The 17,372-nt window shown below is 37.6% G+C and overlaps 1 protein-coding gene across 1 annotated transcript in view; it reads left to right on the top strand.

Annotated features, from left to right (window-relative positions):
• PIGN (phosphatidylinositol glycan anchor biosynthesis class N) overlaps positions 1-17,372 on the top strand; it is a gene marked incomplete at its 5' end in the record, with an annotated part of 81,297 nt that overhangs the window by 52,128 nt on the left and 11,797 nt on the right. The window contains 5 exons of the mRNA XM_084252327.1: positions 1,837-1,892; positions 2,164-2,239; positions 4,040-4,113; positions 11,025-11,067; positions 13,063-13,115. Coding sequence (XP_084108453.1) covers positions 1,837-1,892; positions 2,164-2,239; positions 4,040-4,113; positions 11,025-11,067; positions 13,063-13,115 — 302 coding nt within the window. The remainder of the gene's footprint in view (positions 1-1,836; positions 1,893-2,163; positions 2,240-4,039; positions 4,114-11,024; positions 11,068-13,062; positions 13,116-17,372) is intronic.

Here is a 17,372-nt window from a genome sequence, read left to right as displayed (position 1 = left end):
TGAACTCTCAGTGGTCTGCCTGGTCTTCCTGAGAGTGCAACTTAAGCAGAGAAAACCACTCTGAGAGCTACTCCACCAGTGTTGACCTCTCTCCTGACCTTAAAAACTATGTATCAGGCCCTCCCCAGTGGCGCAGCAGGTTGAGCACAGCGCTGTGGAGCTGTCTTCAGTCTCTGCACCACGAGTTCGATTCCTAGCCGGCCAGGAGATACCCACATGGCACGGCAGACCTCTCCTGCCTCGCCCACTGCTCCCCTCAGCAGTGTTTTCAGTCTGCCTGCCTGTTCTGCTCCCCACTCTGTCTCTGGTAAATTCTCTCACCCTCCCGCACCTCTGGCCTGTACCCCGGTTCTTGTATAAATAAATAAATCTTTAAAAAAAAAATAAACCATATATCAGACATCCTACTGGGCCTCACCAAACATGTTCCTAAACTGACAACAACTGCCTACCCCTCTCTAAGTCACCCCTGCAGGCTTCATCTCATCTAACGGCATCAGCATACTCTAGCTGATACTACCCTAGCCAGCAAACTTGTCACATTTAGTTGCTCTTTGTCCAGTTCTAAAGTGCATCTTTCTACCTTCATTCTTGCTTTCCCCTCCCACCCGTACCAGTTCAGACCTACCTCGCCACACGTGGACTAATGAAACAGCTTCCTCATTGGATCTCCAATCATCTGTTTTCCTGTCTGAATCTCTGTCACTGGTATTTCTTGATTATGTCATTCACCTAAGTGATACATTCATTGTCATTGTCTCACACTAAAGTTCAAGGCCTCACTCTCTCCACAGTAAAATTCAAAGCTTTTTATTAGTATGCCTCCAATCCAATTTGCCTGCATCTTTCAGTATCTAACAGTAAACCCTATGCTTCTCTCAAAATGACTCTGTCATTTTCCCACTGTTCCTCTTGAAACAACCCCCCCCCCCATGTACTTATACAGAATGTCATAATCTTAGTCACTAAATACACTTCATTCAAAACTTATTTAATTCACATTTCTGCCTGTGACATATACTAGACAATAAATGTTGATTAGTTGATTGGTTGAATGAATGGATTCATGAGTACATTGAAGACGCAAGTCACCAAATGAAATGACACTTTTTCATTGAAAGTTGTCATGATTCATATTTCCTCTTCAGGGTTTCTATACCACTTTTGTGTGTGTGTCTATAATAACAAAAACAGCTAATATTTATGAAGCCCTTTCAGTGGGCTAGGCACTATTTTAAGTACTAACTTAGCAGTAAGTTCTTAGATACTAACAGAAAAATAGCTACTTTTGATTACTGCACTAATACAAGTTTAAGAAATGTCAGAGAAGATGTTGAATATTTTCCTATGTCTCATTCTCTATTGAATTGTTGTCGAACATGGTATCTTATTTCTTTCTGAGCTTTCAAAAAAACCTAGCACATTTCACATGTAGTGGATATAGAACATGTGTTTATGAACAGTGTTGAAGCTGAAAATGTCTATCACATACACTGGGCCCACATTCTCCTTTTGAAAAAACCATTAGCAGCTAACTACACATAGAATAAAACAACTAGTTCATGTTAAAGAAGAGGAAAATAGTAAACTTCCCAAGGTGCCTGATGACAAGTGAGGATGACCTCCAGGCCTGCTTGTTCTTAATACTCGGCTTCTTCAATCTAGTTCTTTAAAATGCAGTCACAGACATCGGTGGAGCATCCATTTACAGTTTATGATCCCCTGCCCAAGTGAAAATGCAGATTGCCCTCATGGTAGAATAGGCATATCTTTTCTAAATGAAAGGAAATTTTTATGATTTCTGACTCACGTTGGCATTTCCTTAACCTTATTTAGGTTTTCTTCTTAATGACAGCATTTTTTGGAACTGGAAATATAGCTTCTATCAACAGGTAATTTTAAATGAACATAGCCTGTGTATAACCAAAAATAATACAAACTGGAATTTTGTTCTATACCTTGCTTTTGGAGATTGGTATCTATTAGTACAAACAGACCGCCTCATTCCTTTTAGTGACTTTGTAATATTCCTTAATGTGAAGTATGCTTGTGTTTTAGTAGCAGTAGATTTCAAAAATTAGCTTAAGCAGTGTTTTAGCAGAACAGTCTTTTAATGTTATAATGTGGATTCTAAAATCCTTTTTCGGTATGTTGTTTCCTTAGTTTTGATCTTGCCTCAGTCTATCGCTTTGTGACCGTGTTTAGTCCATTTGTGATGGGAGCCTTGATGATGTGGAAGGTTAGTTCTATTTTCTTATTTTATGAAGACACTGATTTATTAAGAGTAGGAACTAATTGTGACATTGAGATTGTGTGATATTAAAAATATTAGGTCATATGCCAGTTACATAGCTGGGAACGAAGATAGCTCCTCAGACCCTGTTGAATCCTGATGGGACTCTCTAGCTGTTGTTCCAAAATATAGTTAATCTTTTTGCTACTTTTAAGTACATTTAACTTCAAATGTGTAAAGATTCATATGTTACTCCTGGAAAATCCTATCAAAGGAGATTAAAATCTGTGGGGAAATGCAGTGCATTGCTTCTCACTACTCTGAGGCACCCCAAACCATGTTTCCTATCCAAAAGACTGTCAACATATAATCTTTTCTCATTCTCCAACATATAATCATGTCTACCTAGAAATGATTCATTCATTCACTGAGTGTTTACATTCAGTAACATGCCCTGTACCAGCTGCTCCTGGGGATACTGAAACAATGACACATGCTCAGCTTTTCAGGGGTTCAGACGCTCTGCGTTTTTTTCTTATGCTCATCTTACTCCCTCTACCATAACACCCTTGGCACATTTTATGTAGTTAATATATTTTTTGATTAAATAAAATACCTAATATGTATCTCAAATCTAATTGCCTCTGTTCAATCACAGAAGTAGTAATTATTAAAGGTTATATGTCTCTTATTAGGGTTAATAATTTTTTGTCACTGTACAAAAACAGATGTGATTTTAAGAAATGTTAGAATGATGTTCAACATTTTCCCATGTTCCATTCTTTATTGATTTTTGAAATGTAGTTTCTCATCTTACAGTATATACAAAAATTGAATCATTGTTGTACACCTGAAACTAATATAATGTTATATTCAATTACATCTCAATTAAACAAAAGCATGTATTGTTTTCTTGATCTTATTTACATTTTTTAATGTGGTTGTTCTTTTTGTGGCCTATTAAAAACCATGGATCTTTGAAAACAAGAAAAAAAGACAAACAAAAGTTTAAATTAGAATGCCCAATATTTTATCTCCCACTTATTTCAGTGAACTTAACTGATAGAATGTGCTTGATAACTTTTTTCAACCTATGTGAATGTCCCCTGAGCTCTGTTTGAGTTACATATTCTTTACCTGCAAGAGAATCTTATGCAACTTAATCATTTCTTTTCCATAACTTTCCCCTCCCATCTTTTTTAAATCATCAAGTATATATGCACACACATATGCATACATGTATGTATTTAAATTGGTCATTGGAAATCAGTATCTTAAAATATCTTACTAGCTCTGGATTATGGATTTTCAACTAATATAGATTTTATTACACCTTTCTCTATTTTTTCAAATTTTTTTACTGTCATATGAATTTTATAATAGAAATGATTTTTTATTAAAATAAAATAACTGAAAGCAATGGTGAAGCAGCTAAACCAGCTGGTTTTGGGGATCTGTGAATCAAATTATCGGGTTCCATAATTTATTTGATTTTGGCATTCTGTGCTTTTCATGACCTCTTGGAATCATTTGAGCATGGTCATTAATTATAATGAATTAAATAGAACGAAAATTTATAATGGGTTTTATTGGGATGTGTGTTGATGTCGATTGCCTTTTTATACCACGTTTGCTATTGAGTCCATTTTTAAGTTATGTCATGGCTTTATTTCAATGTTTGTTTTTCAGTAATACATAATAAAAGTTATCTGAGAAATTGAAATATTTCTACAAACAGAACTAGTATTTATTTGAAAATTTTTCAAATACTTTAGCTACCTGTGACATCATTTGTTCTTTAAACAGATTTTAATTCCCTTTGTTCTTGTGATGTGTGCTTTTGAAGCAGTTCAGTTGACCACCCAGTTATCATCAAAAAGGTAAGGTCGATGTTTAAGACGCTTTGGATTTGTGTATTCTTAAGAAGAGTCACATTTGAGAATATTTCATGTGATTGTTACTAAGACACTAACATAGATTATGTGCTACAAAATGAGAGAAGATGTTACACCTTTTAAATAAGAGTTTAGTTTTCATTTGAGGAAAATGGTTGATTAGAATCCTAGCAGACAGATTTCTTTCTCAGTAATAAAATATAACAGTGTATTATTTTGGTTAGTGAAGAAGCTTCCTAGAAAACAGTAAAACATAAATATTCAATTATTTTGTTGATGACTTGTTTGTTTTAGATATAATTGTGCCTGCAAAAAAACAAGGTATATCATTCTGTTTTGGGCTACTTCTTAAATTGAATTATACAAATATAATAATACTAAAATTATATCATTTTAATTAGCTTAAAATTATTCTAAATACCAATAATTTACAGTTTCTCAATTTTGGTTTCTACACATTTGACAATTGGGATGGGAAGTATTCTTTCTGAGTTTTGAGGAATTTCTGGAGCAATTCCAAATTTAGCAATGAAGACTCAAAGAGAAGCTGTCAACTTACTATTTGCTTTTTTAAACCAATAAAATTGCCTTATCAGCCCAAGGCTGATCACCCTCTCTGAAAAACACATGAAATAAATCCGAAGCTTCTCAGCAGCTTTGTTATTCTTGAATCAAATTGGCATATTCCATGCTGAAAGAAATAACTGATATTAGCATAAATTTGCATGTTCTTCTTGATGAGTTTAAACTACAACTCAGTTTAACATATTATGCATATGCCATCATTTTAAAAAGGGATTTCTTCCACTGTTTAAAAATAGTAGAAATCTCATTTCTAGTTTAATTTGGTATAGTTTTGCAGGATATTTATATGACTTTAACATTGAAAGCATTTACACTTTGTCAATAGCACATACTAGGTGCAATGGAAAACTGGTAAATACATGTACTTTCTTACATCTCTGGTAGTGAATGCCTTTATTTAGAAGGGATTTTAATTAAGGTTTAAATAAGAACTGGGAACATGTGGAGTGAGAAAAGTAGAAGGCTCATCAAAATGTATGTGTGTGCGTGTGTGTGTGTGTGTGTGTGTGTAGTAATTGAATCCTGAGACTAGAACAATGGAAAATTAAACACAAAGGGAGAGAAGTCAAGCAAAGGTAACAAAGTTAAGACTTTAGCACAGTCTTCTCTTCACCTCTAAACCTTTACATTTCTTCTTCAAAGTCACCCTTACCCCTCAAATATAATATGTCATACCTTGAATCCAGTAATTCCTTTTCTTTGTACTGATAGTGAATGCATTTTTCTACCAGCTCTTCATCCTGTTTTCTTTCTTTAATCCATTACATAGCCTGTGTCCATCTGTCCTTCATTGCCATGTCCACTTGCTGATTATCACTGACATCATCACTGACACCATGTTTTATATTATCCTAATCTGCTATATTGTTAGATCTGTAATGCCAAGGACATGTTGCTTGTTAGATCTGTGATGCCAAGGACAAGTTCAGTGTAGCCAGTGAGGTGATTCTGCTTTTCTTTCAGCTCATCTCTGGAGTAGTGTTGAACAAAGGTTAAGGAGAAAAACTGTGTGTCAGCATTATTTTGTTTTACATGACTTAACAATGATTTTCTTCTAAATATCAGTTTCCCAAATTAGGTAGCAGTCTTGATAACTGACTTTGTCACCAAAGATTTGTGTATTTTGAGTAGAGTCCACTAAATGGAAGTATCTGAACATGAAGGTTATGATGGATCCATTAGGAATGCTTTTGCCTCTAAGTAAAGAAAATCTAAGAGTAGCTGAGAGGTAGGGATTTATGTGTCTCACATATCATGGGGATAGGCCGTCCCTTAGAAATCCTGCCTTTCTATCTGCCACTCTCAAGGGGTTGGTTTTTCTCCTCATACCTCTGTGAATTACATCTGCCATAGGCAGAAGGGGAAGGGAGAAAGGTCTGTGTTAGCAGAGTCTCCCTTACCATCAGGGAGGCAGGGTCTTTCTCAAACACTCCATCCAACAGATTTGGATGATACGTCTCAAAGGCCAGAACTCTATGTAGCACACATTCATTCTAAATTAGAAGGTGGTTAGGGAAAAGGAAGGGGGTGAAAAGGAGTTGAGGGTGGGAAGCAGCCAGTCAGAGCCTCTATCACGGATGGGGAAGATATTTGAGGTCTAATCCATTTTACAGTATGAGGTAATAGGCCCTTTGAAGACCTTTGTTACCTTCAGAATACAAGGTGTACGAGTATCAGAAGGCAGTTGAGAAGACAAATCTTAGAATTATGGAAGTATTCAATAACCAACCAAATAATGAGATCTAAAAGGAATAATTTTTCAGTTCTAGGTTTGATTCACCTATACAAGAGAGTCATGGTAAAATGGTAGTGTTTGGGGGGAAAAAATTGGGGCAGTGAGTAAAGTGATTTAGCAGCCCAAAGGCTTGTTTTTTGTGCCCTATGTGAATTGAAATGACTGAGATGTTTTTATACATCATTTGGATATATTATTTTGCTTTATTGGATGTTTTTACCTTCAGATGTTATGCTCTCAGATTTAGGAATCCAAATTAGAATCAGAATTAAAATAATAGCAAATAACTTTTATTGAAAGAGTATTTTCCAGGAGAAACTCTTAGTAAGTCCACTCAATTTTTTTTTTAATTTTAAATAAAGTGAAACTGAACTATTTTCAACTATTTTCTTTTTTTTTTTAAATGGATTTTTTTTTTTAAGATTAATTTTTATTTATTTATTTATTTATACAAGCACTGGGTACAGTCAGAAGCGTGGGAGGGTGAGAGAATTCACCAGAGCCAGAGCGGGGAGCAGAGCAGGCAGAAGGACCGAAGTACACTGCTAAGGGGAGCAGCGGGCGGCAGGAGAGGTCTGCGCGCCATGTGGGACCCTCCTCCGGTGGCTGGGGAGCAGCCGGGGATCGAACCAGTGCCGTAGAGGCCGCGGGCAGCTTCGCAACCCAGCGCTCAACCGCTGCGCCAGCGGGGAGGCCCTATTTTCAACTATTTTCATTTAGTTTTTTTAATTTATTGAAATTATTTTTATTGGGGCCAATTATTTTTTAAACTTTAACAAAGAAATTTTGTTCACCTTCCTGGCTTTTAAAAACAATCTGTCTTAAGATCTGTGACTTTAGCTCCGGCTACTGTGTGTTTTTCTTTTATGGTTATTACGTCTGCCAGGTCTAATTTATGTAAGTCAGATATTATAGACCTGGTTTTTGTCAAGGTTTCTTCTTCACATTATGATTTTGTCAGTTATGGATTTTACTCTATGGTTCTAGCTTTTTATGGTGTAATTTGGTGGTCTTTCTACCAAGTCTGTTTTTTCTTAGATCAATTTTTTTGAGAATCCTATACCAAAAAGAGGCTCTTAAGTCATCTTGTGTCTAAAAGGGATGTCATTAGCCAGCTTCAATGCTGACTCTTTCTATTCAGTCTGCACATATGTTTCAAGTTCTATTATATGCCAGGAACTGTTCTAGCCACTGGTGATACACTGGTGAACAGAGCTTACCATCTTTCTTGGGGAGACAGATAAATAAAATGCCTGCTGTAACAATAAAATGTCAGGCAGAGTTAAATGTTAAGAAGAAAAATAGATTGATTAGGGGCGGCTTCTCTGAAATGTTTAAGCAGAAACTGAATAAACACAGAATGAACCATGAAACTGCCTGAGTAAAGAACATTGCAGGTAGAGGAATGTACAAAAGGCCTAGGTTGGACGTGTGCACAGTGTACTTGAGAAACAACCTTTAGTGGAGTGTGCTAGTGGAAGAATTGTAGGAAGTAAATGGTGGAGAGGCAAGCATGGGTTGGATAATGAGGAACCATTGGCTATAATTAGAACTTAAGAATTTTCCCTAGTTATGGCTAAAAACCATTGGAAGTTTTCAGAGATCTCATTGTCTGTTCTATGGACAACACCTTTAAGAGTACAAGAGTGAAAGCAGGGAACTCAGTTAAGAGACCATTGCAGGGAAGCAGTCATGGTGGGTTGGTGGAGAAAATAGAGGTAGTTTTCACTATCAATTGGATAAAAACCTGTAGAATGTATTTATACGATTCAAAGAATATTCCCTGGGTAAACCTAGAAGACCTAGGTGCTCAAAACAGCTGAGAGATAAAATGATGTCCTAAAACTAACGTGCCTTTAATGGAAATTGTATCCAGAACAAGGAGAGTGATCGCCCCATTCTGCTTTCATGGTGATTTGATCACCATGAATATTGAAGAGGGTGTTTGATTTATACTTCTTGTTTGAGCGATTTATGAATAAACAAGGGAAACAAGCGACACATTCAAAGGAAAGGCATGCATGTGCTGAAGGCTCCTGAGCGTCAGCAGCACCCACAGGGAGAGTGAGCCTGATGCTGAGGAGCTGACTCAGGCCAGATGCCACACGTCAACAGTCTGCCTGCTCACTACCTGGGTCATCTCGGACGCTTCACTTCTCATTTCCCCAGTTTCCATAGAATGGTTAGAAATATGACTGTTGATCTGGGAAAGGCGTTTTCCTTCTTGTTAAGGCATAATTCACACATCATACTCTCTCATAAGTTTTTCTTTCCCGGCTGTGCCCTTCCCCCCAAATTCCTAAGTTAGATAACTCATATGGAAATAAAATTATCTCTTACTTTACCATTTTACTCCTTATTGTGGGCTAAATTGCGTCTGCTCCTTCACCTTCCCCCCATTCATATGTTGAATGTGACTGTATTTTGATATAGTGCTTTAAAGAGATAATTAGCATAAAATGAGGTCATATGGGTGGACCTAGCCCAGTGTAACTGGTGTCCATATAAGAAGAAGAGACTAGGACACAGACACACAGGCAGAGAGAAGATGACCATCTTCAGGCCAAGGAAAGATACATTGGAATGAAACCAACCCTGTTGACACCTTAATCTTAGCTTCCAGAACCTTGAGGAAGCAAACTTCTGTTACTAAAGCTACCCAGTCTGCAGTAGTCTGTTGTGGCAGCTCTAACTAGTGAACACCTACCCCATGAGGCAGAGAGTGGATCTTTCCTTGGATCTTTAATTTTATTTAAAGCTTATGTTAGTAAGAGTGAGAAAGAAACCAGTACTTTAGACATTTACCATCCATCTATACTTACTGTAGCAGGTTCTTTATGTACATTGCCTGACCTGATTTTCCCAATAATACAATGAAGCAGGTATTGTTATGCCCATTTGTAGATAAGGAAACTGATGCTGGGAAGACAGTAAATAACTTAGTCAGATGTGTCATACATCATCCATGTTTTACAGTAAAATAAATTTTTTTTTAGAAAAACAGCATTTAAAAATACCAAGCAAAACTTTAACAAATATAGTTTAAGGTCTGTCGCATTTAAATTGTGTTTATTCTTTTTCTTCTATTCCAGAATAACTGGATCCATAGGGTAGAAGTTTTGTTTCACTCATGATTCAAAGAAGGAAAGCACTGTTCACTAATTGGAGCTGTCTAAAATTGGGGTAGAATCTGTTACTGGAACCATTAAGCTAGTGCTAGACAAAGCCTTCATTGTAATTGTTACTTTAGGAATCCATGCTTTCAGTAGAACCATTGTATTCTCGACAAACTCTTAATTTGATTAACCATTTTATTGTATTTATCTTTTATCACATTTGTTTTGAATGATCATACTTCACTAAGGATCAATCTGACTTGTAGTATCTATCTACATATGTGAGATACTGATTGAGTTACCTTTCTATGTATCAGTCCTATAATCAGGCTAACAATTATTTTTTAAAGTCGTGAACCTTGACTGAAACCTTATATAAAACTTAAATTGGGCCAAAGATTTAAACTTTTAGAAAAAAATTAGAAGAAAATCTTTGGGATTTGAGCTAGGAAAAGAATTAGAATTAGACACCTAGAAGGAAAAATTGGTAAGTTGCACTTCATCAAAACTAAAAACTTTTGCTCTTCAAGAAAACAGTTTAGAGAATGAAAAGAAAAATAACATACTAAGAAAATATTAGGGCCTCCCTGGTGGCTCAGTGGTTGAGCGCTGGGTTGTGAAGCTGCCCGCAGCCTCTGCAGCGCCGATTCGATCCCCGGCCACCAGGTGAGAGTCCCACATGGCACGCAGACCTCTTCTGCCACCCACTGCTCCCCTCAGCAGTGTACTTCATCAGTCTGCCTGCTCTGTTCCCTGCTCTGGCTCTGGTGAATTCTCTCACCCTCCCGCACTTCTGACTGTACCCAGTGCTTGTATAAATAAATCTTAAAAAAAAAAAAAAAAGAAAGAAAAGAAAATATTTACTAAACACGTATCTAACAAAGAACTACTCTCGAGGATATATAGAGAAGTCTTAAAATTCAACAGTAAAAATAAAACAATTTGATTAGGAAATAAGCAGAAGATCTGAAGAGGATTTGCAGATGACAAAGAAGTGGATGGAAAGATTTTCTGCATTATTGGCCATTGAGGAAATGCATAATAAAACCACAGATTATCTTTATATGACTATCAGAATAGCTAAAGTAAATGTAATTACTAGGTAGCTGGTGATAAGCTTTGTAATATATCACCATTGGGGGAAACTGGTCAAAGGGCACAAGGGAATGTCTCTATATTATAATTTCTTGCAATTGCATGTGAATCTATAATTATCTTAAAATAAAAATTGCAATAAAAAAATTTAATTCATGTTCCTTTTATACCACTAAAATAAATATTCAACATGTTGAATAACATTTCTGCAGTTTAGTCCATCACAGTAAGCTTTTGTCATAAGTAGTATATCTAGAAGCAAAAATACTGACAGAATAGTTATTTGATTATTCTCATTTTGATTTCAATGTGCTTTAGAAATGTGCCTATTGTATAATATTTAATTTTTCTTTTTTTTTTCCCAGTCTTTTTCTCATGGTTCTCGTCATATCAGACATTATGGCTTTGGTAAGATGTTAATGGATATTAAATATAAATATAAATATGATGGAGAAACTCAGTGCTGAATTAATTTAATCAGAAATATGAATTATTTCTATACATGATATCTTTAGATTGTAATCTAAAAGTGCTGGCCTAATTTAAACATATCTATTATTTTCTTTTTATAAGACTTACACAGTAAGAATGCTCTTATTAAAGTAACCTGATTTATACATCTGTCATTTTATACTGAGTCCTCCATGACGCATTGTGTCTGAAATGAACCATCCATAGGAAATTGACCGCAGAAGCTAACCTTAGATAATTCATCATTTTGCTTTGTGAGATGTTGACTTTCAGCCCTATAATCACATTGAAAAATAAGGGGGGAAAGGGAAGGAAGAATGAAGGAATGAGGAAATAGAGCTTTTCGAATCAAGACAATAGCTGTCATTTTAAATGAGTTCTGAGTGAGGTGCATGTCGGTTGGCCCCTTGTATGTAGTGTTTTAACAAAAAGGACCTGCCAAGTTCAGAATTACCTTCAGATTTGATAATTCTTTAGATGGATTCATAGAACACACACAGCTGTTATGTTCGCAGTTACGGTTTATGACAAGGAAAGGACACAGATTAAAGTCAGCCGAGAAGAGGCAGAGGGCAGAGTCAGGGGGGTCCCAGAGCAGAGCCTCCACGTGTCTTTTCAGGACAGCGTGACCCTCACCAAGCTGAGGTAACAGTCTGCCTGGAGGCTGTGCCGGCCAGGCTCATGGGGCAGTGGTGTCCAGACTCGTCCCAGGGGATTCCCATGCTGACCTTTCATCTCCAAATCTTCTAGAGGTGGAAATGACTCCACGGTGCCCAAAGCCTCCTACGTAAATCTCTTCATTGGACTGTCTGGCGGCTGAGATCCCACAAGCAAAACACTTGACTGGGCATGACATTCCCAGGGTCTAGAAATCCGCACTCAGGAGTGAAGGCAAAGGCCAGACTTCCCTAGGGGCAGGCTTGGTGCTTCGCTCCATAACATCCTATGCCAGAAGTGGCCAGAGACCCCACTTAGGGTAACTTCCTAAGTCACATTCCTGGTCACTTGATTTAGATGAGAGCATTTTGCTTTGTTAATTGGTTATCCTAGCTACTGTTCTAGTGAAGTTGATCACACAGAATATTAGAACAAATCAGCTTTGAGTTTTGCTTACAAATTGACAAAAAAGATGAACATTACATTAGTGGAAAGAATTTAAATTATCTGATTCCTTTTCCTTGTGAAGCCATTGCAGCTTGTTTCTGCTCTCTTGACAGGCCTTTCCTCTTACCTCTCTCTCCTTGTTTCTCTACACCAGCCTCACTTTGGACCTGCCAAGCTCTACCTGGGCTCTTGATGTTTATATAAGTCATTGTCTGTCACAAACTTATTTCTCCTTCCATCTCTCCAAGCTCCTGATAATTTGAATGATTCACCAGATTATACACCTCCTGAGAGAGTTTCTCTCCCAGACCTAACACCTATAGGCAGTCAGTGAATATTCGTTGATGAATGGGTGATGTGGCTCTTTTTCACTGGGGCTTTTGGTATTATTTAATGTCTTTTATTAAAGTTGGCTGGTTTTTTTTTTAAGTCCAATGTATTTTATTATTTTTCTCTTATTGAGGTAAAATTAATTTACAACATGGTGTACACTTGTCGTGGGTGTACAGATAGTGCGTCAGGTCAGCAACTGTATATATATGTCATCTCCCATCAACCAGCCCATCAACCCCCACTATCTATTCGCTACCCCGGTGGCTTTTTTGGCTTAAGATTTCGAGTTATTCACAAATTTCACTTTTGTGTTCATCTCATTGAATAGTGATGCTATTTCTGGCTTTTAGTATAAGCAGAATATCTCAGAAAGAAGCATATTCTTATTGATTCCAGTCAGATCGTAGAGTCAGCTCTGAAGCACGTACTCCTGAAACAATGCTTTTTAGATGCTAAATAGTCTTTGTTTTTAATGAAACCTATTTTATTTTACAGCATTTTTTCTTCTTGGTCAAGGATTATGGAAGCTGGCTTGATATTGGAACAAGGTATAGTATATATTCACATAGAAATACTTAAGAGTGCAGGGGGAAAAGTAACTTGATACCTTAGTATATATAAAGGTATCAATTTGATTCTTGAGGTAAGCATAGCAAGTGGCAATAATTTTAAGTCTCTGGAAGTGAGACACATTTCTGTAGTTCTTGGCAGTAACAAGAGTTTTCTTCTTAGAGGATGTGGGGATAGATATTAAGTTTGGAGAAAACTGCAGGATGGTGCAGGAGAAACTGCTTGAATTTGGGTTTCAGGGCAGGTCACGCCAGTGTCTTGTCCTTTCTCAGTCTCTATTTGGAAAAATGAAGCTATTCAAGTTGCAGTGTGAATCTTATGTGGCGGCTGACATTTCATGTACTCACTAGGTGCCTCTTAGGATCTTTAAGATGGGAACATTTTGATGTGATACCTGTAATATTATGAATTATCGCAAAATCTGAACATGAAACCAGTTTCCTTTTTATTGTGATTTGAAAATCAATGATTGCCAAAATTTGTTTAAATTCCTTCTCTTTGAGAGGAGAAAGCAAAGGTGATCCTTTTACCATTTTGTTTTCAAATGCATTGGGAGACAAGCTACATTTTTATAGGTTGACTGGCTTTGTTTAGTCACTGCGTAGTCAGATCTGCATGTCAGGGGCTGTGCAGGGCTGGGCAGCCACTCTAGTTCGGTCCCTTTCTCTGCGGCAGCTCAGGGCTTTTCCTGGTCCCTTTCTCTGCGGCAGCTCAGGGCTTTTCCTGCGTCTTCCTCATGCATGTCGCTGCCTCCCCCAGTAGTCCTCGGATTTGAATTGCTTCCATTCCACAAGTGCTAGCACATCAAAGATGCTCCATACATCACTGATTTTTTTCATTAGCTCTTAAGCTTAAGGACTTAGGGCAAGTTTTTATATCTCTCTTCTCACCAGCCCTCCGGTCCTAAAGTATCTCAGGCAGATCGTGGGTCAGAGTGTGGGCTTTAGAGCATGTGGGATTGAATAGTTTCTGCTACTTTGTAGTTGTGAGACCATCGCAAATGTCTCCTGTCACTTGTAGTCATTTCGAGTAGATTAATCCACATAAAGCATTTAGCACATGCCTCGATTCTAACAGACTTCAGTAGATGGAAGTTGTTATTGATGTCATTTGTAGTTCTATTTTTTTTTATCCTCATAGTGTGTCATATAACTGGCATACCTCTTCTTACTCTCTCCAGAATTTGATTAATTTTTCATTTTAAACATAAGTAGAATTTTGTTTGGAAAAGAGTCTAAAAAATATAGCATTTTTGTGTGTGTCACTTTTCATTTTATTTTTTTGAAGTTCTTTAATATTAACAGATTATTTCTTTTATTTCTTTTTTTAATTTTTTATTTAAATTTTATTTTTATATTCCCCTCATTTTATTTTTAATTGAGGTAAAATATGTGTATTATAAAATTGTCAATCTAACCCTTTTTAAGTGTGCAACTCGGCAGTAATAATTATACTTCCATTCTAGTGCAACCATCACCACCATCCGCCTACAGAACTTTTCACCTTATAAAGCTCAAACTCTGTGTCCACTAAATAATATCTCCTGTCCCCCTTCCCAACATTCTGCTTTCTGCTCTAGGAGTTTGACTACTCCAGGTTACCTCGTAAAAATGAAATTATACAGTAGTTGACCTTTTTCCTTTTGTGATTAACTTATTTCACTCTCTGATATGTCCTCACGGTTCATCCACATTATAGCATGTTTGAGACTTTTCCCCCCACTTTATGGCTGAATAATATTCCATTGTATGTATGCACCCCATTTTGTTTATCTGGTCATCGCTTCTTGCACTCTTGGGTAGCTTTTGCTGTTGTGTCCACTGCTGCTATGAATACAGTATGAGCCTGTTCTAATGGGAGAAATTCTCTAAAGAGTTGCCACAGAATGAAGAGGATATAATTTTCACATGAAAATATGCATCATTAATTTATATACAGCATCATTAATTTATATTATATACATTAAGAATTTGATTTTCTCTAATTAGCTTGAGGTTTATCTTTACCAGGCAGTTTTTCTTCAAAGTACAAATTTTACTGTTACTAGCAGAGCTGACATATAAAACACAGAGCATACCACACATATTTACTGATCCCCAACTATATGCCAGCTGAGTTGCTAGGGAGGAAAAACACAGTCTTGGGCTTTTGGGAAGCAGCAAACAGATATATGAGCTCGTAGCATGGTGCAGTGTGACAAGTTCTAGAATAGTCTTGTAGGTCCTATGGGGACATTAGCCCGGGCATCTCCCCCAGCCTCGCCAGGTAAAGGAAGACGTCTCAGGGGAGGGACTGTTTAAACACTAAGTGTGGGGTTTAGCGGAGCACCCTGGTCACAAAAGCCAGGGAGAATTTATAGAGTGAGAAAGAAGAAAGCTGAAGCAGCATTTTAAGAAACCACTGATATTTAAGAGCAGAGCAAAGTGTGGAAATGAGACTGAAAGACATGGTCAGGAAGGCAGCAGACAGCCAGGGGAGCATAGTGTTGTGGATACTGAGAGAGCATTTGGGCAAGAAAGGGGTCATCCAGATGTTACAGAGAGATGGGTAGGAAGAGACATGAAGGTATTAAACATGCAGGTCACTGATGGCTTGGGAGGAAAATTTCAGGCAATAGACCTAGTCCCAGAGGGCCTCACTCAGTCAAAGCCACCCATTTCCAGGCGAGAACTGCAGGCCAAAGACAATCATTTCTTTCCTCTCTACCAAGACCCCAATAAAATAAACTGAGCACAAGTGAAGAAAACAGAAGACTGTCAGCAAATGCGTGTTCAGCTGCTTCCTAGAAGGGAATAATCAGAGAGAGGAAGCAGCAGCCCAGAATCAGTGGGTACTGCCACAAGACAAGGGACCCCAGAGATGCACCTCTGTCAGAGGGTAGTATGGACAGTAGGAGTAGGGGGAACCAAATGGGATGAATCGAGTGTCTGTTCACTTAAAGATGGCATTAGCCGGCTCTTCCTCCTTCCTTAATCCCTATGCAGAACGTGCTCCAGGCATTTACTTCAGGGAAAAAACCCAGAGGACACCTGTAAAAAAACTGGGAAGAATTTCACTGTTATGATGTGTGTTTTCCACTTCAGAGAAACGCCGTCCTCCATTCTAGCATGTTCAGCCCCCTCTCACCCTCACACATAGGCAGAACAGGTGCCCCTTCTGCTCATCCTAAAACACAAAAGAGCAGTTTCTGTTACATGCACACACCTATTTGTGGGTGAGATCTAGGAGGAAGCAAAAATTTCTTAAAAGGTTAAGTGTGTATATCGCACTGCAATTCCATGCTTACCCAAGACAGAGGAAAACATGTGCACAGAAGGATTTGTACAGGCGTTTTCATAGCAGCATTATTCAATAATAGACAAAATCTGGAAGCAACCCAGATGTTCATCAGCACATAAATTGATAAATAAATTGTGCTATATATGTACAGTGGAAGGCCACTTATTCATAAAAAGAAATGAACTGGTGAACTTATGTATGGGGTGATACTCAAATTTTTTTACGGACTGAAAGAAGCCAGGTACATAAAAGCACGTGTTGTAGCATTCTACTTATATAAAATTCTAGAGCAGGCCAAATTAACCTATAGTCACAGAAAGCTGATTGGTAGTCAGCTGGGGCTGGGAAGTAGGATGCGTTTATAGAAGGACAGGTGGGAACTTTGGGGGTGATAGAGCTGTTGATTATCTCAACACTGGTGATGGCTATATGGGTATACTCATCTAACCGGACACTTAAAATGGCTCCATTTTCTTATACATAAATTATACCTCAGAGTTGATTGATAAGGAAAAGTAGAACTGAAGGATCTGAAATTGAAATGAGTCAGGTGTAGTATAAGTAAGCTAAACCTTTCTCTTTCCTATCCAGGATTTAATAATGCATTAAATGTATGCATCAGTGAATAACAATATAAAGACACTGATTCATGTTAAGGTGGAAACCACCAGATCTCGAAGTGGTTAAAGTGGTGGCTCTGAGAAGTGGGTAAGAGGGAATGAGGGATTGTTGCTTTTCACTGTAAATCTTTCTCCACTATTTTGCTTTCTTAAGGCTGCACGTATGACCCCAATGAAAGTTAGAGGGAAATGCATAAATGAAATTGGGACTCAGGAAGCAGAGTTTTAAGTCTTTCAAGCTGGAACAGAAGGGGAGGAGAAATACAGGGCAGGAATAGCCTGGTTAAGGCCACACCCCTCGATGAGATTTTCTTATTTCATTTTGCTCTTAAGCTT

The sequence above is a fragment of the Talpa europaea genome (genome assembly GCF_964194135.1).
Source record: "Talpa europaea genome assembly, chromosome: 13".
Lineage (NCBI taxonomy): Eukaryota > Metazoa > Chordata > Mammalia > Eulipotyphla > Talpidae > Talpa > Talpa europaea.
Note: the sequence above shows the minus strand (reverse complement) of the source record. Positions and strands in the feature narration are given on the sequence as shown.